At 40.8% G+C, this 26,535-nt stretch overlaps 1 protein-coding gene and 1 non-coding gene across 3 annotated transcripts; both read right to left on the minus strand.

Annotated features, from left to right (window-relative positions):
• Window positions 1-486: 486 nt before the first annotated feature.
• On the minus strand, window positions 487-569 carry TRNAL-UAA. Its single transcript has one exon. It is a non-coding gene; the product is annotated as a tRNA-Leu (tRNA).
• Window positions 570-9,635: 9,066 nt separating this feature from the next.
• STX11 (syntaxin 11) lies at window positions 9,636-25,323 on the minus strand. 2 transcript variants are annotated; one of them, XM_042480660.1, is made up of 3 exons: window positions 25,187-25,260; window positions 18,336-18,546; window positions 9,636-11,890 (listed from the first exon to the last, which is right to left on the minus strand). In XM_042480660.1, the coding sequence occupies exon 3, from the start codon at window positions 11,880-11,882 to the stop codon at window positions 11,016-11,018; it is 867 nt and encodes a 288-aa protein (XP_042336594.1). In that variant the 5' UTR covers window positions 11,883-11,890; window positions 18,336-18,546; window positions 25,187-25,260; the 3' UTR covers window positions 9,636-11,015. The 2 variants fall into 2 exon arrangements, with proteins under 2 accessions (XP_042336594.1, XP_042336603.1); XM_042480669.1 differs by lacking the exon at window positions 18,336-18,546 and having other exon boundaries at window positions 25,187-25,323.
• Window positions 25,324-26,535: the final 1,212 nt, after the last annotated feature.

Raw genomic sequence — 26,535 nt, forward strand, 5'->3', positions numbered from 1 at the left:
CCATGGCAGTTAGAGCAGTGTCAAACTGGATTATTTGTATAGTATGTCTGCAGCCTGAGGTAATAAAAATCCATCTTGACTTCACATCAACTGCCAAGGCTCAATACTAAGGAATCCTGGGATTTATAGTTTGTCAGCTTCTCTGATAGAGGAGGCTAAATGCCTCACAAAACTAAAAAAATCCCAGAATTCCATAGCATGGAGCCATGATGGCAGTTAAAGCGGTGTCAAAATGGATTGTTTCCGGGTGCAGCCTAAGAGCTAGCAGCCATGGACTTGATGCCAAGCTGTTTGGCGCGCTTTTCCCCCCTTCCTTCCTTCCTGGCCCCATGTCTGTCTCTGCAGAGCTCCAGCGTGAAGCCGGTCTGCCTCGCTCTGTCCTCCGTCCGGGGACCGGGCCAAGCTCCACAGGGAGCGGAACCGTGTTTTCCACCGCCGTCCTTTTTAATTTAGGAAGCGGCTGGGAAGTTGGTAAAAAAACCCAACTACCAGGAGTGGGGTTCGAACCCACGCGGACATGCGTCCATTGGATCTTAAGTCCAACGCCTTAACCACTCGGCCATCCTGGTGCGGATGTAAGCCCAGCACGCAGAGCACTCCTACAAAGGACAGACGCCCTCCCGGGAGGGACAACCTTCTGCACCACCGGCCCGGACCTTCATGGACTGGCGCCGGAGGCCAAGGTACGGTGCGCAAAAAGGGGAATCTCGAACGTCAGCTCCCCTACGTTCCTTTCTATTCTCCGCCTTGTTTGAAGCAGTCTTGACTTTGAGCGCGGGAGGGCGCAGGAAGCAAACACAAGTCAATAATGGAACCCGGATTCAAAGGCTGGGTGGCGAAGGAGAAATGAAAAGGAGCGGCTCGGGCGGGCGGTGGCTGCGTCCACACTGGAAAAATATAACCCAGTTTGGGAGCACTATAGCTCTTTCTTTGGCTCAAGGCTATGGAATTCTGGGAGTTGGAGTTTGTTGTGGGGCCCAGAGCGGAGCCCCACAAAAAGATCTATATGTATATGTATATGAGCAATAAGCGGGATACAAATAAGGATTGGGCCCCCTTCATCATCATCATTACAGTATTATTATTGTTGTTATTTTTATTATTTGTATCTCGCTCATTCCACACACACACACACACACATATATATATATATATATATATTAAAGATCTTTAAAATAATAATAATAATCATTACATAAACCCAAGGGAGCTTTTTCCCCTCAGGACTGGGCCCCCTTCATCATTATTAATACATTATTATTATTATTATTATTATTATTATTATTATTTGTATCCCTCTTATTCCCCATATATATATGTGTGTGTGTGTGTGTGTGTAAAGATTAAGTCATTATGTAAACCCCAGGGAGCTTTCCCCCCAGGACTGGGCAGCCTTCAATTTTGTTATTACTATTATTAGTATCCTGACATATATATATATATATATATATATATATATATATATATATATGCACACATATACATACAAACACAGACACACACACACACATATACAGTGGGCCTTTGCTATCACTGGGGTTTGGTTCCAGGATCCCCTATGGATAACAAAATCCATGGATGCTCAACTCCCATTAAATACAATAGCATAGCAAAATGGTGGCCCTTATATAAAATGGCAAAATCAAGGTTTCATATTTAGAATTTATACTTTTTAAAATATTTTCAAGCTGTGGGTGCTTGAATCCATGGACAAAAAATCCGTGGATAAGGAGAGCTGACTGTATATGTATGTATACACACACACACACACACACACACTTTCCCCCCCAAAATTGGGACTCAAAGCAGCTCTTATGGTCTAAAAGCACAGTACAATTTAAAACTTACAAAAGTTTCAGTTAAGATGGAATTGAACTACTACAATATTAAAACAGATCATTGGTTTCAAAACAGATACCTCACGGCCACTGACTTTTTTGTTATTCTGAGGCTGCGTCCGCACTGGAGAAATAATCCAGTTTGACACTGCTTTAACTGCCATGACTCCATGCTATGGAATTCTGGGATTTGTAGTCTCTTGTGGCACCAGAGCTCTCTGACAGAGAAGGCCTGAATGTCTCACAAAGCGATAGTTCCCAGGATTCCATACCATGGAGTCATGGCAGTTACAGTGGTATCAGACTGGATTATTTCTGCAGTGCAGACACAGGCAAAATGTGTGACCTGACAAGAAGTCACACATCAAGGAAGGGCCTGCTTGAGCCAGCTGGGGCTCCTGAACTAACTTGTATTTTGTGGCTTCCTTTCCGCCTTTACAGCACTTCAAGCCATTCTGAGGATGAGTCAGAGCACAGTGATGCTTTTACCACACAGGGCTCTTCAGCACAAGCAAAAAAGAAGCCAGGTCTCTCTCTATGGCTGGGTCCACACTGCAGAAATAATCCAGTTTGACACCCCTTTAACTGCCCTGGCTCAATGCTCTGGAATTCTGGAAACTGCCATTTGTTGTTTGTTAGTCTGGAACTGACTTTTACCCCAATAGTTACAGATTCAACTACTGTTGAATATACGTCTTCCCAAGTTAACTGTTTTAGCTGCTTTTATATGAGTAAATGAAGATTTTCCTTTGTAGTCTGCCCCCCCCCCCCAGATCAGTTGGGCAATTGCATACAGTTCTATATGTCAGTACCAGTTTGAGCTTCTCAACCCAAATTATTTAGATCAGAGGGGGCTAAGAATAAATGAATGAAACTTTTATTATCTGTTTTGTTGTAACAGATCAACATGATGTAATTTGTCACATAGATCCAGTTCAGATGTGATGTTGTTGGTCTAATAAACGTTGGTTTATCAAAATGAGGGGGGGGGGGATATGCCTCAGATCAAACTGAAAAATAGGGGAATTTACACTAGTGCGCAGTGTAACAGAGCCAGCACGGTGCAGTGGTTTCAGTGCTGGACTACAACTCTAGAGATCAGAGTTTGAATCCTGGCTTGACCATGTAAACCCATTGGGTGACTTTGGCCAAGTCATACTCTCTCAGCCTCAGAGGATGGCAATGGCAAACCTCCTCTGAAGAAATTTGCCAAGAAAAGTCCATGATAGCTCCGTCTTACAGTCACCATAAGTCAGAAATGATTTGAAGGCACATAACAACAACAAAGGGATTAAAAATCCTTAGTGTCAATGCTGGAGTAAACCTGCCAGTTCTCATCTTATTCACTGTCTTGCCTTATGCCAGACCTGCATGACTTGGCAGTAGGTAGGGGCCAAAATAGGCTACACTTCTTCAGGCTGTAGATATCATATATACTCAACTATAAGTCAACCTCATATATAAATTGAGGTCAGGTTTTGGGGCTAAAATGATGGATTTTGATATGACCCCATGTATAAGTCGAGGGTAAAATTTAGGGGCATGTGACCAAGGATGAAGCAAAGGAAATGATGCCAAAGAACAAAATTCCAGCAGGCATAACTGTTTGAGCTCCTACTAAACACTGGATAGATGAGAGAGCAGGAGGGGTCAATGCTTTCAGGACAGATTACACTTTTGCCTTTCACCAAGGGATGGTTCCCTTTTTCTAAGATTTGAAGTACAGTACTTATATTGACCTGTGGAGAAGCCAACTCAGGTTTTTTGGTTCATTTTTTTGACTAAACTTTCTAGACTTATACATGCAGTAGTTATTTAGCAGCTTATTTTCTAGGTAAGGGTATAAATGAAAGATTAAACTTATTTATTTATTTATTTATAATACTATTGATACTAATTCCATCCTCCTCTGCCCAGACCTCTCTCAGGGGAAGGCCAAGTGGCAGAGGAGCCTTGCAGGGCAAACATTGACTTGTCCTCTTCCTCCTCCTCCACCGCTTGGCCCTCTTCTTGGGAGAAAGCCGAGTTGTGAAGGAGCCTTGAAGTCATTCCACCTCTTCACAGGCCATTCAAAACTCTTTGGTGGGCTGCAAACAGTCCGCGGGGCTTGTGGTGTGTAGGCTTGCCTTAGGCCATGATTCTGTTGGACTGCAGATGGAGTGTAATGGTCTTTTAGCATTGTTCTGCTGGTGGTCTGAGAGGGGGAAAACACTCTGTCCTCCTGGGTTGTGCAGCATCTGTCAGACAATACCTGGATGCAACCCTGCCCTTTGACAACTTATTGACCAAAATGGTAAAACAAATAGGTCCAGCTGCTGATAAATAGCCAGAGAAGAAACAGGCTTACCCCTCTTGCTTAAATCAATGCCTGAAGTTTAGAACTGCAACTATTGTACAGCTTCGCAAAAGCAGTGGGCAAGGAGGTACCAAATGGCTCCTTGCTCAACCTTCCCAAAAGCACGTCTGCTGGCATAAGGGATGAGTTATTTACCAACAGGATTCTGGAAATTCTTAAAATCCAAACTACAGGCCCAAACAGACAGGCCAAAATAAAGCTGCTTTGGGTCACTTTGGAGGTATGCTATTTAAATGACACATGCATCTTAAGAGGCCAGAAGCCACGCCAAAGCTGCACTTTAGTGCGACTTCTGACCTCTTAGGCACATGCATCATTTAAACAGCACACTTCCAAAGTGGCCCAAAGCAGCTTTATTTTGGCCTATCTGTTTGGGCCTACATGCCATATTAAAGACACTGTTTCAAAATACACTATAATTAAGCACATTCTTTCAGCTGGTTTTTCTTTTTTTATGAAGGAGAAGCAGCTGCAGTTTGACTGCATCTTTTGTGATCTAACTGTAACTGGTTTTAGTTATAATAGGTAGTAGTGGATGTGTAGCTTTACTACTTAAGCAGTTTTGTACTACTGGCTTTTTTAAAAAAAAGTTTTAAAAAAGCAGTGCTAGCTACTTTTGAATAACTTGAAAGTAAGGCTAATTTAAACCTGTATTTATAATGGCAACTAACTATTTTTAGAAGTAACTTGCCAAACTCTTTTGGTCACACAAAACTGATGGAGTAATGATGCAACTGGAAACCAAGAGTTGTGCACTCAGTAAGGTGGGGGTAACATCTCAAGACTGGTCGAACAAAAAAATGAATATAAAGTTGAAATACCAGCAACTGGTTGTGTTTTTTAGAAGACCGTTTGTTTTTTAAAAACGAGGTGGTTTGTCAGTTCAGTTTGCTTGATGATGAAGTGTAAGTCCCTTCTTACGGTTATCAGAGCACTTAAGGTCATTTCTAAATAGTTCTTCACTTCCTTAACAAAACTACAGTTTTGCCAGTAAACACATTACACCACTTCATCTTACTATTTCTCATCTTCAAAAATAAAAAAAAGGCAGTGTGCCAAGAAAACATTAAATAGCACTCAGAAAATAATGCTAAGAATGCTCAGGATCTCCTCAGTTTCTTCATTTCTGGTCCTAATAAGTTTGAATCCATAAAAAGAATATTTTTCAGTCTGTATTGAAATAAGGTACTACTTAAGGTGGCGTGGGCATAATGCAGCCTCCAGATGCTGTTGGACTTCAACTCCCATGTGAGCAGCATACGCGATGGTGAAGGGTGCTGGGAATTGCAATCCAGCAACATCTAGAAAGCAACACTTTGCCCGTACCTGGTATAAACACACACTTTAATCTATGGCATTCATTCAAGACAGTTCCCTACCTTAATCTGTGGTATGACATTTAAAATAGTTCCCAACCTTTCCCATTCTTGGAAGGAACAATTATATTTTTAATCCACGTTGGAGACTGTGAATAGAACTATTAAATGGTAGCTATTCCAGAGTAATTAATAAAGAATTAAGCTTTTTACATTTTGAACACAATGTCAAATAAAATCTTGTTTCTTGGGGAGAACTCGCATGTAGTCTAGATTAAAACAACAACAACAACAACAATTAAATTTAATGGTTTAGAGAAAGAATGCAAATTTTAAAAATCAGTCCTATGTAATTATTAAGGATATGCTTTACATTTTTATGAAGCAAGAAGTTCAAACTGAATTTGGACACTTTGGATTGATTGTGGTAATTCTACAGGCAACATGGGCTTTCCTTTTAGAAGCTACTAGAATCTAGGACAAAGCTCTGTATGACATTTGGGCTTCAACAAAGCAAGCAAACAAAATTGTCTTTTAGGCTGTCTTTCTGAGAAAATACCAATCGTGTGGGAGAGAGGGAAAGAAAGGAATGGAGGTGATCTGAATGAGAGGTCACTTTTTAATCTTAGGTCACCAAGTTGGCCCTCCACATTTGTGGCTTTGACCTTTGTGGATTTAATTGCAGTTTTTTTATTAATATGTTCTATGAATCTCTAGGTCCTCCAGTGCAACTCTGCCAGACGTTGACCATAGAGTTGTGCTGGGGAACCTACAAGTTCCTAGAGAATAGTGTTTTTTTCATTTGTGGATTTTCCATATTCATGGGGTTCCTTACTCCTAACCCCAACAAATGTGGAGGCACCACTGTATTTTCAAGGGGCTTTCTGATCACTGTGCTTTAGCTCCTCCCTTATGTTCTTGGGATTTGTTATATGGAGGAAAGAGGAAGCCAAACATAGGACTTTACCACATGGGGGGGGGATTGGGGGTTTAAAAGGCATTTTCCTGGGACATTCGCATGATTGTTGGAAAGATTTCCCTACACGTCACAGTTAAAGAGGACTTATCCTGGGAAGAACCAGGAATGCTCCAGCAACAAGTCATTCACAGGATTTCTATGTGAATGATTTGTTGCTGGAGCAGTCCTGGTTCTTCCTGGGATAAGCCCTCTTTAATCATGATGTCATGGGAAAATCTTTCCCATTATCATGTGAATGTCCCAGTAAAATGCCTTTTTAAACCCCTATTTTCCCCGTGTGATAAAGTCCATAGTAAGACACACACTCTGGACTTCAAGAATGCAGATTTTAGTAAGCTTAGGGAAATACTGGTTTCCTTAGCGTGGTGGCATAGTGGTTTGAGCACTGGACTAGGACTCTGGAGACCAGGGTTTTGTGCTTAATGAGAGCCACATGGTGTAGTGGTTTACATGGTTTGGCTAGAACACTGGATCAGGATCACCTTCCCCACTTGAACATAAAAACCCACTGGGTGACCACAAAGTACCCAGTCTGGCCTTTTAAACCCTGTGGGCCATAGCCTCTGGCCAATAATGGGGTAATTTCACAATAAAACCAGTTTTTGAAACACCAATCACTTTAGTCCTTCCTGATGTCACTGGTCAATAAAACGACAGGAACATTAATCTTTGGTACTGTTAAATGCTGAAGATGGTGGCCTTCTATAGCAACTATGGTTGCATCTACACCACAGAAATAATGCACATTGATACCATTTTAACTGCCATGGCTCAATGCTGTGAAATTCTGGGAATTGTAATACTGTGAGACATTTAGCCGTATCTGCCAAAGAATACAGGTGCCTCACAAAACTACAAATCCCAGGATTCCATAGTACTGAGCCATGGCAGTTAAAAGTGATGTCAACCTGGATTATTTCTGCAGTGTGGATAGGGATGCCATAACCTGGCTGTGCCCGTGATTGTAACGGTTTTGGGGTACTGGCATGGTCACGGCCCGGTTCACTCTAAATCCCGGGTTTGGGCCCTGGCCGGCAGCCATTGCGTCTAAAGGGAACACTCGTCCCCTTGAGTCTGATTGGCCAATGGCAGAGCAGCTGGGGCGGAGCTGTTTCCAGCCCCACTCTGCCATTGGCCAGCCTCAAGGAGGAGGTGGACCCTTGGAGGAGGAGGAGTGAGACTCTGGGCCAGCCAGGGGGAGGGGAGAGCTCCCTTTCTTAGTGCATGGCGAGGAGGAGGAGGAGGAGGAGGGGAGACAGGAGGAGGGTGCCCATTTTCAAAGGTCCCCCCCAAGTGCACTTTCTGTGTACAGTAGAGTCTCGGTAAAGAAGCATGGGACTTCGGATTGGGGACAAAAGTCCCTTGCCTTGCCTCCTCCCTCCCTCCTTCCCTTCCTCCCTAGTTCCCTACTTACCTTCCCTGCTTGAGTCAGGCTTCTCCTCAGTGGCTGCGTTTTCTGCAGGCTCCCTTTGGCCTGAGGAAAATGAAGCCGCTGAGAGGCCTGGGGCTGTCCTCCGCAGCCGCCCTCTCCTTTCCTACCTCCCTTCCCTTCCCTTCAAAGAGCTCCAAAGAGCCCTTTGGAGGAAAGGGGAGGTCCAGGAAGAGGAGAGTGGCCTCAGAGGACAGGCCTGGGCCGAGCACACAAGCCCCTCTGAGGAGCCTGCATCCTCAGTCTAGGCTTGTCCTCCTCCATTTTGATCATGCCTAAGAAACATGCATTTATATCAACATTTTTAAAAAATCATCAAATTTTTTCGTGTCCTCCATTTAAAAAAAATGTGTCCTACATTTGAAAATGTTGTCCTACATTTGTCCTGGTTTGGAGGTCCTGACTTATGGCAACCGTAAGTGTGGATGCAGCTTAAGTTCAAGGTCCCATACCATATATTTGCAAAACGTTTGAGATTTAATCAGATACACCTTTACTCCATTTCATACTAAGCTGAGGCCTTTAAGGAAAACATCACACATATAGCTAATCATAACTCTAAATACCTATACTTTTATGTTAGTACAGTTGCCCTTCCTGACTCACAGATCTAAGATATGTGACCTTGAATATCCAGGGAGGGGCAACCTCCACTATTTTCAATGGCACACATGCCTGGGCCACGCACATGGGGTTTGCCCCATTCAAGCCTATGGGGTTTGAGTATGTGTGAGCCTACTTTTTCATGGGGGGGGGGCTGGAATGAATCCCCCACAAAAATGGAGGGCCAACTGTAATGATAAATTATACTTTTTTTCTGTGGAAACATAAGGAAAATGTGTTTAGGACTGTAATCCAACCGACTTTGGAAAGAGAACACCATGTAGGCAAAAATGATGAAAACTGTACTCCTCTTTAAAGAAAAAGTACTGATTAATTCAGACATGTGTGAAATATGGAGCTCTTTTGCAATTGCAACTCAAAAACTACAGAGCCTTGGCCGGAACCTCACAACTGTCTCAGATCTTTAAAAAAAAAAACTTTGGGCAGAAATCTCTTCAGTGCTTCGGGGATAAACCTTTTTTTTTTCACTTTAACTTTTTTTAAAAAATTGGTAGCAATCATACCTTCTTTGTATGTGTGGTTTTATATTTATTGCAAATCACTATCTTTGGTTCAAATGGATTTATATCAGGAGTCCCTGCCGCTTGTCACATTGTGGCTTAATAACTGGAGGCGGCTGGATATACTGTATCATCCTTTAGTGCCCCACTTGTCAGCACTGCAGAACTCAAATGGCTGGTATGACTGCCTAGCTTTTAAGGTGGGTTTTAGAGGACCAGGTCAGTAAACAGACCATAGCTTTGTTATAGCGACTTCTCTCATGCAGGATCTCAGTCATTGTCTTGACTTAAACGTGTTAAGTGTTGTGTATAGGATTAGAGTTAAGTAATTATATATTGTATATAGTGTTTTACTGCTCTTATAAAATATACTGCACACACTTTGTACCTAGTACAATGCAGGTCACATATGCAGACAAAATTATTGCATTCTAGAGGATCCACTGGCAGAATGATGAAATCGCTCCCTCCCTATGCAGCCCTCCACCACAACGTGCCCTAAAACAATCCGATGGACTGGGAAGTATGGGTCAGGGTCCAGATGGTGTGGAGGTCTACAGAGGAGGAACATTCTGTTATGACTACAAGGTGCTATTGGATTTAGCCCACTTGTGTCTATACATACGTTTTTATTAAGACAGTTTTGTACTTTCTTTGTATTGATTGGATTTTTAGTAACACTTGGCAGTTTACTCGTTTGTTTTACAAAGTATTACATCAACAACAAATTGCTCTGAAAATGGTTTCAGTGTTTGGTATCAGAGAATAATTGTGCTCAGCTGATCATGAAGGTAAGAGTGAAGTGCTGGATATTTATTCAATATTAAAAAAATATATCAATATACAATTAAAAGTTAAAAACTTGCCATGTTTGAATATCAAATCAGCAGTAAGGTTATAAAACAGTGCAAGCTGATTATTTACATTTTTTCAGAAATAAACATCACATATCTAAAGCACCTGTTTAACACAAATTTTCGAAGGAGCAATGGAAGTCTATCCTTCATTGAATCAATATGTATACAGTTTGACTGCAGATCTTGCTTTCAAATGTTCCTGCACTGACCACCATTAAAATAATAATAAAATAGCATGGTTGAAACAATCTTTCCATCATCTTTCAAAGTTTGTTTCTGTCCTTAAAACAACATTCGTCTCCTACTGAGTTTCTTTAGAGCTCCAAGTGGTAGCTTTGCTTATATATTAGAGGTATATTTGTTTCGCAGGTTTCCACACAAATCTTACTGTTGACCACCAATTTTTCCTGCTTGGGCTCACTTTCCCACTTTCCAATGGCTAACTTTTCAGTCTTTCAGTGTTTACTCTTCAGCTCATTTCTCCTTACTCTTGTGTTGTTAAGACTTCTAGGCTCCTGCTATTTAACTATGGCATTTTATAGTTATTAGCATTTACATTTATTATGATGGTCAGAGCTACAGGACAGGTAGTAATTCAACTGCTTTTTCATATAATAACAGATACTTCTTTATCTTTATCTAATATAACGTATAGAAACATCAGTACATTTATAAAAAATAAATATCTTTTATAGTTACAACACCATTATTTCAAAGATATTGAGTCATGTGTGCACACGGTATCCATACTGCATCCATTTATGGATCTGTAATTTACTTTTTTTCATGTCAGAGTTCAATGTATTTCTTTAAATTCATGAGATTATTATTTTTTCCTGCATTGATAATGCCCATTTGGGAACATTATTATTTATCTGATCAATATTTCTAAGATTCTGTATATGTTCCATTATTCCAGTAAACATGGTCGTAGCGTGAGTCAGGGAGGCAAATTTTACCTTCTGTTATCCTGAAGCACACCATTGCTTCCTATCTGCTTTTTCTTTCAGTATAAATTGGCAGGTTTAATTAAACCAACAAAAGAAAAAGAAATGAATGCACACTGTGAGTGTGGAAGTGTCCCACAACACTGATCTTGTGGCTCAAGGAGGAAAATCATCCCCTACAGCATGATAAGCAGCAGCACAGGATTGTTCGGCAAGGATGTTTCCTCCTGTATTCAAGAGCTCTCCTCACTTCCCCTTTAGCTTCACCAACATAGTCTTCAACATTTTGCACGTTAAGTTCAATGATATCAAAGGTGTCAGCCTGCTCTTCTACAAGCAAAGCTACCTGCATGAAAAGTTCATGGACTTCTCTTATCCGAGATTCCAGCTTCATCAGCTCTTTGTGCCGTGTCTCTATCTCATTCAAGGCTGAACGAGCTCCCTTTGCATCAGACAGAAGGTTCTCAGAAAAAACATCCCACCTGCCCTGCTCAATAATGTCCTCTATCTGATTCCCAGAGACATCCTTGCCCATGATCTCGAGCTGTCGCTGGATCCTGACCTTGCAGTTTTCTCGCTGGTTCATCTCAGTCTTATTGTAGTCAAACATGGCTTCCTGAAAAGCATGCATAAGATCAACGTAGTGGTCCTTTGACACACGGGCTATGACTGAATTTGGGCCATATTTTGTTTCTGCATCTTCACTGAAATCCCTCAAAGTCTGAAGTTTTCGGTGGATATCTTCACCACGGGTTTTGATGTCTTTAGCAATTGTGTTGGTATCACGTTTTATGCTACTGAAGCGGCGCATGGATGTAAGGAAGCGAGTGTTTTGTTTACCCAGCCGTCTGATGTCTTCCTTCAGGTGGTGGTTGCTTGTTCGGATTCCCTGAATGTCTTTGTAAATACTTGCTAAGGCATAATCTGTCTCAAACAGAAGATTTTCATGAGATAATTGTACATTGACCTCAGCTGTCGGAGAATGTTGACTGTAAAGCCTAGCGAGCTCATGAAGCTCAAAGAGACGGTCTCTCATTTTTGCTTCTGGGAAGAGAAAAGACAAATCAGTTAAAATAGCAAACTTCTTTTACCTGATCTAAATAGGTTGCACAAGAAGCAGGTTTCATATTCCAAGTATCTATATTGGAACTTTTATGTCAGCATGTATGAGCATAGTAGTGTTCTTAACACTTTACTTACATGACTCTGTAAAGCCCATGCTATAATTCAAAACACTTATCTATATGCAATTGCAAGAACAGAGAGGAAATATTTGTATCATGAGTTAACCTTCAAATGCAGATCTTTATTCAAATAAAAGAGCAAACTGAAGTGCTGATTAGTATCTAAACTTAAAAGTTTTCCATCCACTGATTCAAATGAGGCCTGAATTCAAAGCACCATTTCCAGCACAAGTGTGGTTTAAGGGTTCAGATTTGAAAAAAATCTTAATGGTATTAGTTACACTTAGAAGATTTTCCAGAACCTTTTTCGGTTTGTTTTTGTGCTGTTTTTATATTACTAAATAGCCCGAAACATCCCCACCTCTCTTCTTACCAAAATTAGATGTCACATATTTGTGCCCTTTATTAATTAAAGACAGAGAGAGATGTTTAAAAGTTCATACTTCAGATAAGTTTAATTCAATTGTGTAATGACTATAGGACATTACTATTTATCAGTCCTTCAAGGTTTGAGGAATATGTAGGCAGGCATCCTATTGGTGAATCAGTGTAAATCAGACTTATGCCATCACTACGTATGTTTTTATTCATTGTGGAGATAAGAATTTGACTCGGGAGATATAGCTACATACATATATGTCTCCCAGTGCAGGATCACAGCCATTATCTCATTTATTTATCCAATAGGTTTTTAACCTCCATGTGTCTCAGGATAGTATACGGCTGTTTGCCCATTTTATCTTCACAATGATCTTCAAAAGAGGTTGGGTTATGAGAATAGTGACCAGACATGTATCTTTGGGGAGCTTAGTAGCCAAGTGGGGATCTGAAGCAGATTCTTTCTTTCGAACACTCTCTATGCTACACTACTCTATACTGTTTTCTTGCCACCAGAGTAGAGGCTGGAAAACCAATGCTTCCATGTGGTAAGCATCCGATATTACATGGTCATAATGGCAAGTACAAATACCCATAACTCTGCATGAAGCCCAGCACAGAAATTCAGAGAACATTTTGTTAGAGCAAGGCATGGTTTTTTTTACCAGCCAAGAGCCAAGTATTGTCAATTGACTAATGACCTGACAATCAAAAGCATGCAACAATGCTGACTATGCTTGAAGAGTTGTCCTACTGTCTTTAGAATACATATGTAGTTAATAGTTGCTATGTCACCATAAGTTGGAAATGACTTGAAAGCACACCAGAACAACAATTACTTTGCTTTATTTCTTTTAAAAAATCATGTCAGAATGTATGATAATTAGAGGCTGAGTCTGGTACTCAGGCATTACAAAGAGATTAAATGTATATTGAATTGTTCATATTTATAGAATCCTTACTTAAGATTGCATTTAATTAGCAAATTTAGCAATTTTCTAAATTCACTATTTCATCATTTCATTAATTAATACAACTATCAGATCTGCTGATCATTAAGCTGATCATTAAAGTGCCTCTTTGATGGTTCTAATAAAGTGATTGTATTAAAAAGATTTGACTAACATAATATCTGACTGGTATTTTACCTATAAATTGACTGGATCTCTTTGAATCAGAAGAAATACCCAGTCCTAGAGCTTTACACTCTGAGCAGTATGTTAAAGAGCAGCATTTTAAAGATAAGAATTTGCGGTAAAAAAAACACCTAGTTTGTGTGGCAAGGCATTCAAAAAATTCTGTGTCACAAGAGGCTATAAGGAAAGGCAACACTGCTCATCTGAATTGCCCCAGTATTAAACTATGAAGGGGTGATATGATAGCCAGCGTTACGTAGTGGTTTGAATGTTAGACTATGACTCTGGAGAGCAGGATTCGAACCCCAGCACAGCCGTGAAAACCCACTGGGTGACCTTGGGCAGGTCACAGTCTCTCATCCTCAGAGGATGGCAATGACAAATCCCCACTGAAGAAACTTGCCAAGAAAACCCTGCAACAGGTTTGCCTTTGGGTTGCCATAAGCTGGAAACAATTTGAAGGCACACAACACACACACACCAATAACGGGTCCTTTAAGCCTCACACTGATTAGAGACATATTACTGTTTTCAGTAGGAGATTTTTATATTTTTAAATGGCGATAATTTGTAATGACTGTCTTTTAATGTCTTTGTACCAATCTGCTCACGGCCATTGGAGATGAGGCTTGCTTTGATAGCCTACAGATGCTTCCTCCTTACAATACCAAATAACATTTAGACTGCATGATTCTGGTATTGTCATTCCCCATCCTGGTCTGCTTTTGTAAATTTGCAGGTGCATCTGCTCTTTGAAAGCCTACATGTGGAATTTTGTCCCTTTTTGACTGCTTTAATAAAGATACTGTCACAATATGGACTTTGGAGATAAATCAACAGTATCTGAATCTCAGTATCTGAATAAAACAACTTTTCTACATGAAAATATAAACCATAACTATAAGCACCTTTCAGAGACTGAATAAGTTGGGTTTTTTACTACAACGCTCAAGGTCCCTGAACCAATATAACTCGGGATTCTGGGAGTTATAGTCCAAAAAAGTAACTTGCCCATCTGTGGCATCTTGTATGTAATAGTTGCAACACAGATTTACAAACTGATGAGAAAAATGTTGTAATAAGATTGCACCACAAAATACTTCTTAATTTAGTAAATTAAGTTTAGGCAAGGCTAGCTGGCTTTAAGTGTATCACATACAGTATTTAAATCCTATTTACCATGTTACACACTTTGAATCAACATAATTCAAAACATCCAAAATAATTCCTCGTAACCTTTATAACTCTGCTGACAAAAGTGGAGATCTACAGTGTGACCAGCCACAGGGCCTAGCAGGATTGGAAAGTGACAGATCTGCTCCTTTTTTCTTCTTAAAAAGTTCTTAAATGAGGGAGGTAGAATATCAGGATATGGAAGTGGCTACGATTACTGGACCAAAGCTCGAGGCCTTATTATCAATAATGGTTGGGAGGATGCTGGGAATAAGGGGACCATTTCACACTTTGCTGCTTGCCCATTTCTCTTCCTGTTTGGCTCTCTCAGGTTACTTCAGGCTTAGGTGAGTCCACGACTGGATTCCCTATTATGTGGTGATTTTATATACTGGTTTGTTGTCCTATCTAGTTTAAATACACCACTCTTTCTTATGTCAGGTAATCATGGCAAACTATGGCTAGTTTACTACTTCACTTTTCTATCTCCTAATGTGGTATATGGAAGGAAGAGAGGGCAGCCCCAGAACTGCAAGTTCCCTGCAGCTCATTTATGCAGGAAGAAACAGTGGTTTCCCATTACAGCTGAGTCATATGATATTTGAATCCCTCATAGAAAGTGCTGTATTTCATACATATATGGTAGAACTGTCTTGTGAAGAATTAAAGATGCTTTTGCTGTGAACCTATGCTATGAACATAAAAACTTGTTCCAGCAACAGCAGAAGATTTGAGACTAATGTCTAGAGTGTATCATTTTAGATTGTAAGTAAGTTCCTCTCCTCCCTAGGTCATGCATTGATTTAAGTGACTAAGTGTATTTTCATGTGACTGAATGTTTTGGCAGAGACAGAAAGAGAAACACTAGATACCATGGAGAAAAATTCTAGCCTACACATTTCCTTGTGGTGTTAGTTTTTCTGGATGTAGGAATATTTTTGTGTGGAGGAGCACTCATTCATCCATAAATTCAACCTAGACAATATGAGGAAATAGAAATAATAAGAGTTCCTGTACCTTGGATCAAACATTGATCAGAATGGGAACTGCAGCCAAGAAGTCAGAAGACTAAGAATGGGAAGAGTAGCTACGAAATACCTAGAAAAGGTTCTCAAGAGCAAAGACATACAACTAAGCACAAAAGTCAGAATCATACAAGCAATTCTGCTCCCCATTGCCATGTATGGATGCCATGTATGGAAAAAGAGAAAATAAATTCATTTGGGATGTGATACTAGAGATGAGTGCTGAGGATATCATGCCAGAAGGACAAACAAATGGGTCATAGAACAGATTAAGCCTGAGAGCTCCCTGGAAGCCAAGATGACTAAACTGAAACTGTCATATTTTGGCCATGTCAAGAGAAGACACGACTCATTAGAAAAGACCATAAGGCTAGGAATGATAGAAGGAAAGAGAAAGAGAGGAAGACCACACACTAGGTGGATAGACTCCATCAGGGAGGCCATGAGCATGAATCTGCAGGAACTGAGGACAGGGAGAACTGGAGATGTCTTATCCACAGGGGAGCCATGAGGGTAGCTAAAAACAACAACAAAGCACTCATTCCTATCACCTGCAGTCTGAAATTTTGCAATCAAGACAAGGACTATCACTTCTCCTCTGTTTGTGAGAAACTGGCCTTGGTATCTGCCTAGTTCTCCAATTTCCCAAGAACAGTCACCAACCCTCACATCCTTTTTGATTTCACTTTCAAACACAACATGAAAAAGCACGGTCATTTGAGCATCAACAGCACCACTATTCTCTGTTGTCAGATGCTATATCACATACCTCAGTGAATCATGGGAGCAGCAATATTCTTACAGCATAACACTATAAGTATCTATGTACATTTGCAATCCTGATTCTCAACAAAATGGTTGTAATTCAGTCATCGTAATAAATCATGAATAGTCATGACAGGAATGAACCTAGCCTCTACTCAGGCTTGCATACTTCCCACAGACTTCTCCTTTTCTGACACAGACATGGGGATCAGTTAGGAAGTTTTCACTTCCATTTTTGAAAACAGCATTACTTGTTATAACATGTGAATTTGGCAAACTGTGGTTCTTTGTGCTCTCTGTGATTCACACAACTGGGTTATCCACATTTGCAGAGTGTATGGTTCAGAAGCTTCTAGAATAGTTACACAAACTTTTGGGTTTTCCATCAGCTCTATCCCCCACTGTTCTCACTCAGTCTCTGTTATAAATTATAAAAAAAATAAATTGTTTATTTATTAACTGTTTTTCCCAGGATCAAAGTGGTGTACAACATGTAAGATAAATACATTACAAGCAATGACATATTTAAAAATTTGGGAAATATTAAAATGGCTTACAGTCTAAAATCAAATATTTACAACATAGCATACAGTTCGGCAATTGTTAAGATTCCAATATAAATACACCATAGACAATCGGGGGGAAACTTATTACAAGGAGTTAGGAGGGTACACTTGTAGGAAGAGGTAGGTTTTTAGTGCCTTTTTAAAGGCTTCCACCGTTCCACTAAGGCGGATCTCATCTGGTAAAGCATTCCAGAGAGAAGGCGCTGCAGCTGTAAAAGCCCTTTGCTGGGTAGTCGCCAATCTCACCTTAGGATGACCAAGTAATAATTTACCTGTTGTCCTGAGTGTGCGGGGAGGATTATGCAGAGAGAGGCATTCCCTCAGGTAACCTGGGCCCAAGCCATTTAGGGCTTTAAAGGTAATAACCAACACTTTGTACAGGGACCGGAAACAAATTGTCAGCCAGTGAAGAGATTCTAAAACAGGTGTTATGTGGGCAGATCTCGCTGTCCCTGGATTCAGTCTGGCTGCAGCATTTTGGATCAATTGAAGTTTCCGAACCTGATACAAAGGTAGCCCCATGTAGAGCACATTGCAGAAATCCAAACGGGAGGTTACCAGTGTATGTACTACATTTTCTAGGTCCCCTCAGTCCAGACAGGGACGTAGTTGGCCTATCAGCCGAAGCTGGTACCAAGCACTCCTGGCCATCGCATCTACTTGAGATGATAATTGTAGAGATGAATCCAGGAGAACACCCAAACTACGCACTTTGTCCTTTAGGGGAAGTTTAACCCCATCTAGGACAGGATGACAAATTTCCCTGCCCGGGTCAGGGGAACCTATCATGAGTACCTCTGTTTTCTCTGGATTCAGTCTGAGTTTGTTTTTCCTCATCCAGCCCATTACTGCCCCCGGCAGGTGTCCAGAGGAGAGATACCATCCTGTTAACTCTGTCTTGTTTGAAACAAGCCAATATGAAAGCATAGTTAATGAAGTTGACTTGATTCAAGAAACCACAGTTAAGATTAAACACAATTTGACTGACATGCTAAACTATGCTTAATCTAAAATGGAAGCAGGTTTATAAGCTTACAGCTGTTCTAGAAGAAGGGAAGAAGTACGGAAGGCTGGGTTCCTTGACCCACCTTGATAAACCATTTAAATCTATAAATATATTTATTTATTATGTAAATTTATTATGACTTCAGAGTGCAATCAATATGAATTTGGAAGCAAATATAGAATGCATATTTAATTTACAGTGCAATGCTATACATGTCTGCACAGAAGCAAATACCACTGAAATCAATGGCACTTACCCCCAGAAGTGTATACAGAACTGCAACTTTAACCATGGCTTCACAAATTCTCAAGGTGAAAACCCTTCCCTTGGATTCTCTTCACACCCAGCTGAAAACTGAAGAGGCACAAGAAACTCATAGTTTCCTTACTTTCTGCAACATATGGCAGGAAATGAAACATGATTTTGCTCTCTTCTCCTCAACTCCATCCACAGATATGGACAGAAGACTTGGGGGAAGGAAGAAAGGCTGGTTAGTAGGCTATCTGGACTACCATGCATTCAGGCTTTGGATGGCACTGTATATATTGAATTTTTTTTTTTATGACACCAGGACTAGTCAGACAGGAATCACTAGCTAATAACTGCTGCTGCCTTGGATTATATGAAGACAAAGTTCAGATACTAGAAGTCCTGTTTGACTTGTTCTTAAGTGTTCCTTTAGGGCCAACCATTAGTCATTTTCTAGATCTCCCAAAGCTCATGGAGACAACCACTGTACATCCTGGGGGGGGGGGGGGCTTGAGAAATTTCCTCTACTTTGTGCAGGGATATGTGTTAACTTTGCCACAGCTGTGGTTTTTAGAGCTGAAATCTTCTGTCTTTTCAAGCCCCTTTCCAGCACCAGGGCCCCAGTCTCAAACTCTTCCTACTATGAGCACTTAAAAATATAGGGAGGTCCTATTCACAGATCAAGCTTACCCAAAGGCACCAGATCCTATCTGATTTTGCAAGCTAAGCAGGGTCAGCCCGGGTTAGTAGTTGGAAGAGAGACTGCCAATGAATATCAGATGTTGTAGGATATATTTTAGAGGAAGGAACTGGCCCAACCATCTCTGAGTATTCCTTATCTAAGAAATTCACGGGCTTGCCCTAAGTTGACAGGTGACTTGAAGGCACACACACACACACACTCATAGATCTCCTAGGTCGCTTCTAGTTTGTTTCAGCTTTGGTGTGTCAACAGGAGTACTGACAACCCACAGTCTGAGCAGAGGCAGTGTGTGTAACCCTGAGCAGCCCAAGAGATGCTATTAGCAGGGATAATCTGACAATTTGTGTCTGTCTGAGTTTACTGAACACACTGAAATGATAAAAACAATGAAGAGATGGTTGTTAATTTGAAGAAAGGAGAATGTGAAGTAATTTATTCTGCTCTATGAAGTAGTTATATTTGTGTTGTTACCAATCAATCAAATCTATCCAGAAACAGAAAACTAAAAATACTTATACTAAAAAAACAATTGAATATAAAAGTACCCTATTGATTGTTCTTGTTTCTAGGAGCTAGTACCAAAATACTGTCACTGATTACTTTTGGAATGCAAGTCATAAGACATATCTTGTACATTTCCATGTTAACAAGCGGTTGACTCATATCAGCTAACTATGCAAGTAAGATTACTAAGCATCATGTTTTACATTCAAAGTACTATAACCACATTATCTAACTACTCACGACATCATTCCTATAAGGCATATTCTATAAGGTGATTAGAAATCTCATGATGACAACACTCATGAGTGCTAATTGCATTATGAAATTAAGGTCATTAGATGGGAGCTAACAAAGTTCCTTTCATTACTAATCAGAAATTCCCAGGGTATCTCAAATTCATTTTTATGCTTTACATTTTCCATGATGTATATCTGTGCATGCTTCTGCAGGCATATACAAGACACTAAAATGCAAATATTACCAATAAATAAGACAGTGTAAAGTAAAACAAATGTATGTACAATGTGACAAATATATAAAAAGAATTGTCAAAAAAGCTGTCAAGTTGAAAAACCACTCAACTGGATTCCCTTTTAATGGGTATCTTTTCATCGAGAAAAAAAAGTTACACTGAGGTTGTTTTTCAAACTTGTTAACACAGCAATGGAAATCATGTGGCCCTTCATATGCTCTTGGAGTGCAGTTCCCAGCATTCTTCATCATTGACTATGCTAGTTATGATAGCTAGAACATGTAATTCAACAACATCTGGAGGACGACATGAATCTCCTCCCGCTGTCAACAGAACAAAACTATGCCTATCTGCTGAAAAGTACTGTAAATCCCATTGAGTTTATTGGGGTGTATGTTAGCCAGCATGGCATAGTGGTTTGAGTGTTGGACTATGACTCTGGAGACCAGGGTGCGATTCCCCGCTCAGCCATGAAACCCTCTGGATGACCTTGGGCAAATCACATACTCTCAGCCCCAGGGGAAGGCAATGGCAAATCTTGCCAAGAAACCCCATGATAGGTTCACCGTACGTCGGAAATGACTTGAAGGCACCCAACAACAACAACAAATATTAATATAATACAGCAATTTAAGAGATGGTTTGATATAAAATTGCATTTTAAGTTACTAGAGATTGAGACCGAGTACAATCTAAGGCCCTAAACTCCCAGAAGCCTCTGAACTTGGTAGAACCTCAGTTTCCCCTACTTTTCCAAGCTCATGATGGAGTAACTACTGCTTGCTAACCTTCAAGCTCACTATTTTCTCACTAAAATACAGTAACATCCAAAATCCACAAAACAATGATACCTTTATAGGAACAACAAAATGCACAAACTACATGATGCAAGCTTTCGAAGCTCCACTATCTTCTTCATCAGGCAAAAGTGTTAAAAATTCAAACAGGAGAAAGAAAGAAATACGGTTTTGGAATCGCAGGCCTACATTTTGTCAGAATGTTGCTACAGTTGTTCTCAGTTAAGATGCTATGGAGGAATGCACTTGTAGGCAGAGACCATTCCTCCTTTTTGGCCACACAGGCTCTGGGAGTCAAAGAATCATAAAGTCAAGGAAATTAAACATTTAAACTCCATTAGCAATTAGCAATTTCCTGGACTTTATAGCTGTTTGTTTCTCAGAGCCTGCATGCCCAAAAAGGAGGAATGGTCTCTGCCTACACAGCTATCCCTCCATTACCTTCTTTACTGAGAACAACATCTTGACAAAATGAAGGCCTGGGACACTAATATTGTCATTTTTTTCTTTCTTTTCCCTATATGATTTTAACCCCTTTGCCTGATGAAGAAACCAGTGGACAAAAGCATCACATGTTTTGTGCATTTTGGTTGGCCCCATAAAGGTATTGCTGTTTTGTGGGTTTTGAATGTTACTGGATTTTGCTGTATGGCCAACAGTACTGTCCCTGAATATGTTTTCTCACTACTTATGTTTTTAGTACTGCTCCTAGTTTCCCAGTAGTTAACAGCATTTGGACAACAAATTGTTGCTGCTGTTTTGGCTGGAGATCACTGAGTACCAGAATGGGAGAAACATTCATTTCCATTATCACCAAAGAATCCCTAGGTATCAGAGGGCAGCCAGGGGGTCTTAAGTAACACCATCCATGTGCACTGAGATATATGTCTCTGTGTTGGGGGCGGGTGACACTGTGTATGTGTAGTCTTGTCTTGTCTTCCTAGATAACACCGGATATGACCCTTTGGTCTGAAAAGCTTGTGCAGCCTTGTTCTAGCATAGTGGAGCAACTGTTGATCATGCCTCAACTCATATGTGAGTCCAGAAACACCCTTAAAGCTGCAATCACATAAACATTTATCTTGAAATCAGTCCCACTGTACTCAAAGGATTTCCTTCTGAATAGACGTATAGGATTACATAGTTAATGGTACATACAATGCACAAATATTTAGGATAACTATAAACAACATAATGGAGGCCTATGGAGGTTTGTATATGAAAGAAGCAACCAAACCACCATGTGAAATACATTCTAGCATATGAAATAACAGCAAGGCAATATATTTCACAGTTTTAAATGTAAAAATGAAGGTGTAGAGAGTTATAACATTATGAAATTGCTGCACTGGAAAATGTAGGTTTAAGTTATGGATTCTTACACCCCGTATTTCTGTCTATAAAAAGAGGATGGAAATCTTTTGAGATAGCTCAAACGTTACTGAGGAAAGAAGAGACACAAAGTTCTCTTTCCAAACACCCCATTCCAAGGAAGATCTTTAGATTCAAGATGTTGTACGATGCACAATCCCCAGAGACTGCAGTGTGTATGTATGCTTTGCGCACAGACACACACTGTAGCACACTGTGGGCGTCCCGTTAGCTAATACCAGCCTCTTTGGTGCCAGGGGTGTGGGCAGATTTGGTCCTCACTACAACAGCATCCCTAGTAACAGTGTTTTGTTGCTGTTGTTGTCCTCCTTGTTGTTGTATGCCTTCAAGTCCTTTGGACTTATGGTGACCCTATCATGGGGCTTTCTTGGCAAGATTTGTTCAGAGGAAGTTTGCCATTGCCTTCCTCTGAGATGGAGATCGTGTGACTTGGCCATGGTCACCTTCCTCATAAAAAACATTTTTAGGCTAGAAAATAAAGGAGTGTTCCCATGAACACAACTGAGGTTAAGGCAGAGACCCCAAGGAGATGCTAACAAACCAATATTGTGTATGCAAAGGGATTTTGCAGCACTTTTGAGATGGCTATGTCTCTGAATAACATGAATTCTGGTTTTGTTTTGTTTTTAATTAAGACCATCATCTGTCATCATGCAGGGTGAGGTATTTCCTTACGTTGCTGGTTTTAGGTGTATGTGGGATTCTATGCTTAATGTGCCAAAAAACATAACTGACTTTGGTACTGTAGCTGTGGATGGCAGCCTTTGCAGCACTGTCTCAACTCTCTCTTGGGCTGGCCCTGTTGGTCATGTAGCACCAGTGGAAGCATCTAGCTTGTGCAACTAACAGGTCACAGGAAACAAGCAGACAACTTAGAAAAATTACAGCAACAAATTACTCAAACTTTTTATTTTCTTTAACACTAGTTACACTAAAATCCACGAAGCAGTGATACCTTTATGGGACCAACTAAAATGCACAATACAGTATACATGTTGCAAGCTTTCAAAGCTCCACTGGCTTCTTCATCAGGCGAAGGCGTTAAAAACCATACAGGAGGGGTAAAACTGAAGATGCTACTCATATGCCTGAATTTTGCAAGAGATAACCTTCCATGTCATCTGAACTAAGAACAAAAACAGTAAAATGCAGACCTATGACTAACATCTTCAAAATTTTTCTCCTTCATGGTTTTTAACAACTTGCCTGATGAAAAAGCCAGGAGTGTTTCAAAAGCTTACAACATGTAAACCCCATTGATTCAATGGGTCTAAACTAGTTAAAACACTAATTAGGCCACTAACTCTGAGCCAGGAATGGGCTTTTGGACTTATATCTAAGTTACAAACCAGTGTTGAAAACAAAATACATTTTGTTTCTTTTTAAAGTTCTTGTAATGTTATAAAAGACTGCTTAACTAGTTCCTCGTCACTGATGCATATATCCATCTTTATTTAGTCATGAAGTAGCTAGCCTTCTCCCCACTGTTACTTTATATAACAATATAAGTAGTTGTTGTTCTTTGCCTTCAAGCCATTTCTGACATGGTGACTCTGTCACAGGATTTTCTTGACAAGAGTTGCTTCGAGTGGATTTGACATGCAGCCGTCTGAGGCTGAGAAAATGTGACTTGCCCAAGGTCACTGAGTGGGTTTCTATGGCCATGCAAGCATCACCCAGAGTCCTACGGTGCATATACACCGTAGAAACAATACAGCGTGACAGCACTCTAAGTGCTGTAGCCCTATCCAATGGAATCCTAGGATTTGTAGTTTTTACAAGGTCTTTAGCCTTCTCTGCCAAAGAGTGCTGGTGCTTCACTAAACCACACATCCCAGGATTCTGTAGGATGGACCCACAGCAGTTGAAGTGGTGTCAAACTGCATTATTTCTATAGTGTGGGTACACCCCTAGCCTGACATTCAAACCACGCTGGCTCCTACATTTTCTCTAGCAATGCAATATCCTTTTTTAAGGGGCTATAATTGTACATATTTTCTCCAGTGCTGCATAACTAACACAGCTCACAAGGAGGTGGGCATAAGATTGTCATGATAATGAAAGTAACGGTGCCATCTCTCCACTTTGGTGGGTGCGGGGTACTTAGTTAAGAGGAAACATGTTAGAGCCAGGCTTTACCAAACTGAAGTGGTTTTGCTGGTGGAAGCACAACAGATGGACACCCATCACCAGGGGTCAAAAACTCCCATCCCATACAAAATATGACTTAGGGTGACGTCCCCACACACTTGATGTCAGTGGAAGAAATCATAATCATAATAACAACTGCATTATTATTATTATTATTAGCAACAAATGTAGTCAGAGACATAGGACACAGTGACCTGCCTGGATCTAATCAGAATCACCTGAAGCCCTAAATAAGCCAGTTTCAATATATTGACTACACACACACACACACACACACTTCCTATATATATATATATATATATATATATATATACACATTATATATTTTCAATATATAAATACATTTATTATTTACATTTATTTTGAGCACTAGACTAGGACTCTCTCTATATCTATATCTGTTCATTATACAGTATATTTTCAACAGTACACTTATTTTGAGCACTAGACTAGGACTTTGGAGACCAGGGTTCCAATTCTGGCTCAGCCATGGAAACCCACTGGGTGACCTTGGGCAAGTCACACTCTCTCAGCCTCAGAGGATGGCCATAGCAAACCCCCTCTGAAGAAACTTGCCTACAACACCCCATGACTGGGTCGCCTTAGGGTCACCATAAGTCAGAAACGACATGGATGGCACACAACAACAACAACAACAACTCCCATTGACCCCCCCCCATCCAGCCCTCTCTATCCTGGAGGGGAAGGGAGGAAGATAAAACACAACTCCTCCAACTCCCAGAATTCCATAGCCTTGGGCCAGGGCAGTTAAAGCGGTGTCAAACCGGGTTATGTCTCCAGTCTGGATGCAGCCTCGTTCAAACCCTGAAGGAACTCACCTTAGGCAGGGGCGCGAAGAACGAAGGGCGCTTGGCAGCCTGTCCAAAGACTCTCTATCCAAGGCTAGTCTCCCTCTCTCTGCCTTCCCTCCTGGGACCCGCCTGGCCCCGACGCTGCCCGCCCTTGGCCGCGCCCCCTCCTCTCCTCCTCGCAGCCCATTGGCCGCCTGGAAAGAGAGAGAACGCGGGAAAGGTGAAGGGAACTCCCCCGCCTGGAATTTCCCTGGGTGACGTCAGGGCATTCCTGGGAGGTTTCCCTGGAGCGTCATCAGCGCCCAGAGCAGAGTGAGCCCTTCAAGGAGGACCTTCAAGGGATAAAAGGAATGGAGGGCATGCTCTAATAAAAGCTCACAGAAATAACATCCAAACAATGATGCCTTTATTGGGACAACCAACATGCACAATATACATGTTGCAAGCTATCGATATCACCCTGGCTTCTTCGTCAGGCAAGCAGGAGAAAGACATTGAAGAAGTTAGTCAAGGGCCTGCATTTTGTTGCTTCTTGTCTTAGTTCAGATGGAAGGGATGGGATGGGTATTTCTTGCAGGCTGGAACCGCCTCTTTCTGGCCATGCGGTCACTGGTAGATTTTGAAAGCCAAGGAAATGTAATGTCCATTTGCAATTCAAAAGATGTTTCCTTGGGATCGGGCATGCCTCCTTCCTCACAGAAATATAAATTCATGCTCAGGGTGACCAGATTGTCCTGACTGCAAAGAAGGAGGAGAAGGCATCGCAAAATGGAGGACCTTCCAGGAAGATGGAGGACATGACCCAGTAAAAGCTCAAAATACACTCATAGAAATGTAAATTCATGCTTCTTAAGTCATGCTCAGAGTGGCCAGAAGCCCTCACTGCAAAGGAAGTCAAGAAGGCACCGCAAAATGGAGGACCTCCAAGAAGAAGAAAAGGAGGACAAAACAAATTCTCATCATAAGTATAAATATGAATATAAAACTCATAGAAATATAACTATAACTCCATACTTCTTATGTAGAGAGATCTTGTAGCACCTTTGAGACTAACTGAAAAAAAGAAGTTGGCCACATGAAGTTTCATAAGCTTCAGTCTACTTCCTCAGATGTATCTCTCTCTCTGTGTGTCTGTGCGCCTTTAAGTCACCTGGTGACTCTATGAATTTTTGTAAGGTTTTCTTAGGCAAGGAATACTCAGAGATAGTTTGGCAAGTTCTTTCCTCTGAAATATAATATTGAGGAACGTTATTAGCCCACACCGCATCTCCTTTCCCTGCCCTCAAACACCCTGTTGGATTTCAGAAAATCTGGCAACTCCAAGATATTTTAGAAACACTTTTGGACTATATTTACAATAATAATAATAATAATAA

Source organism: Sceloporus undulatus, chromosome 1, assembly GCF_019175285.1.
Source record: "Sceloporus undulatus isolate JIND9_A2432 ecotype Alabama chromosome 1, SceUnd_v1.1, whole genome shotgun sequence".
Lineage (NCBI taxonomy): Eukaryota > Metazoa > Chordata > Lepidosauria > Squamata > Phrynosomatidae > Sceloporus > Sceloporus undulatus.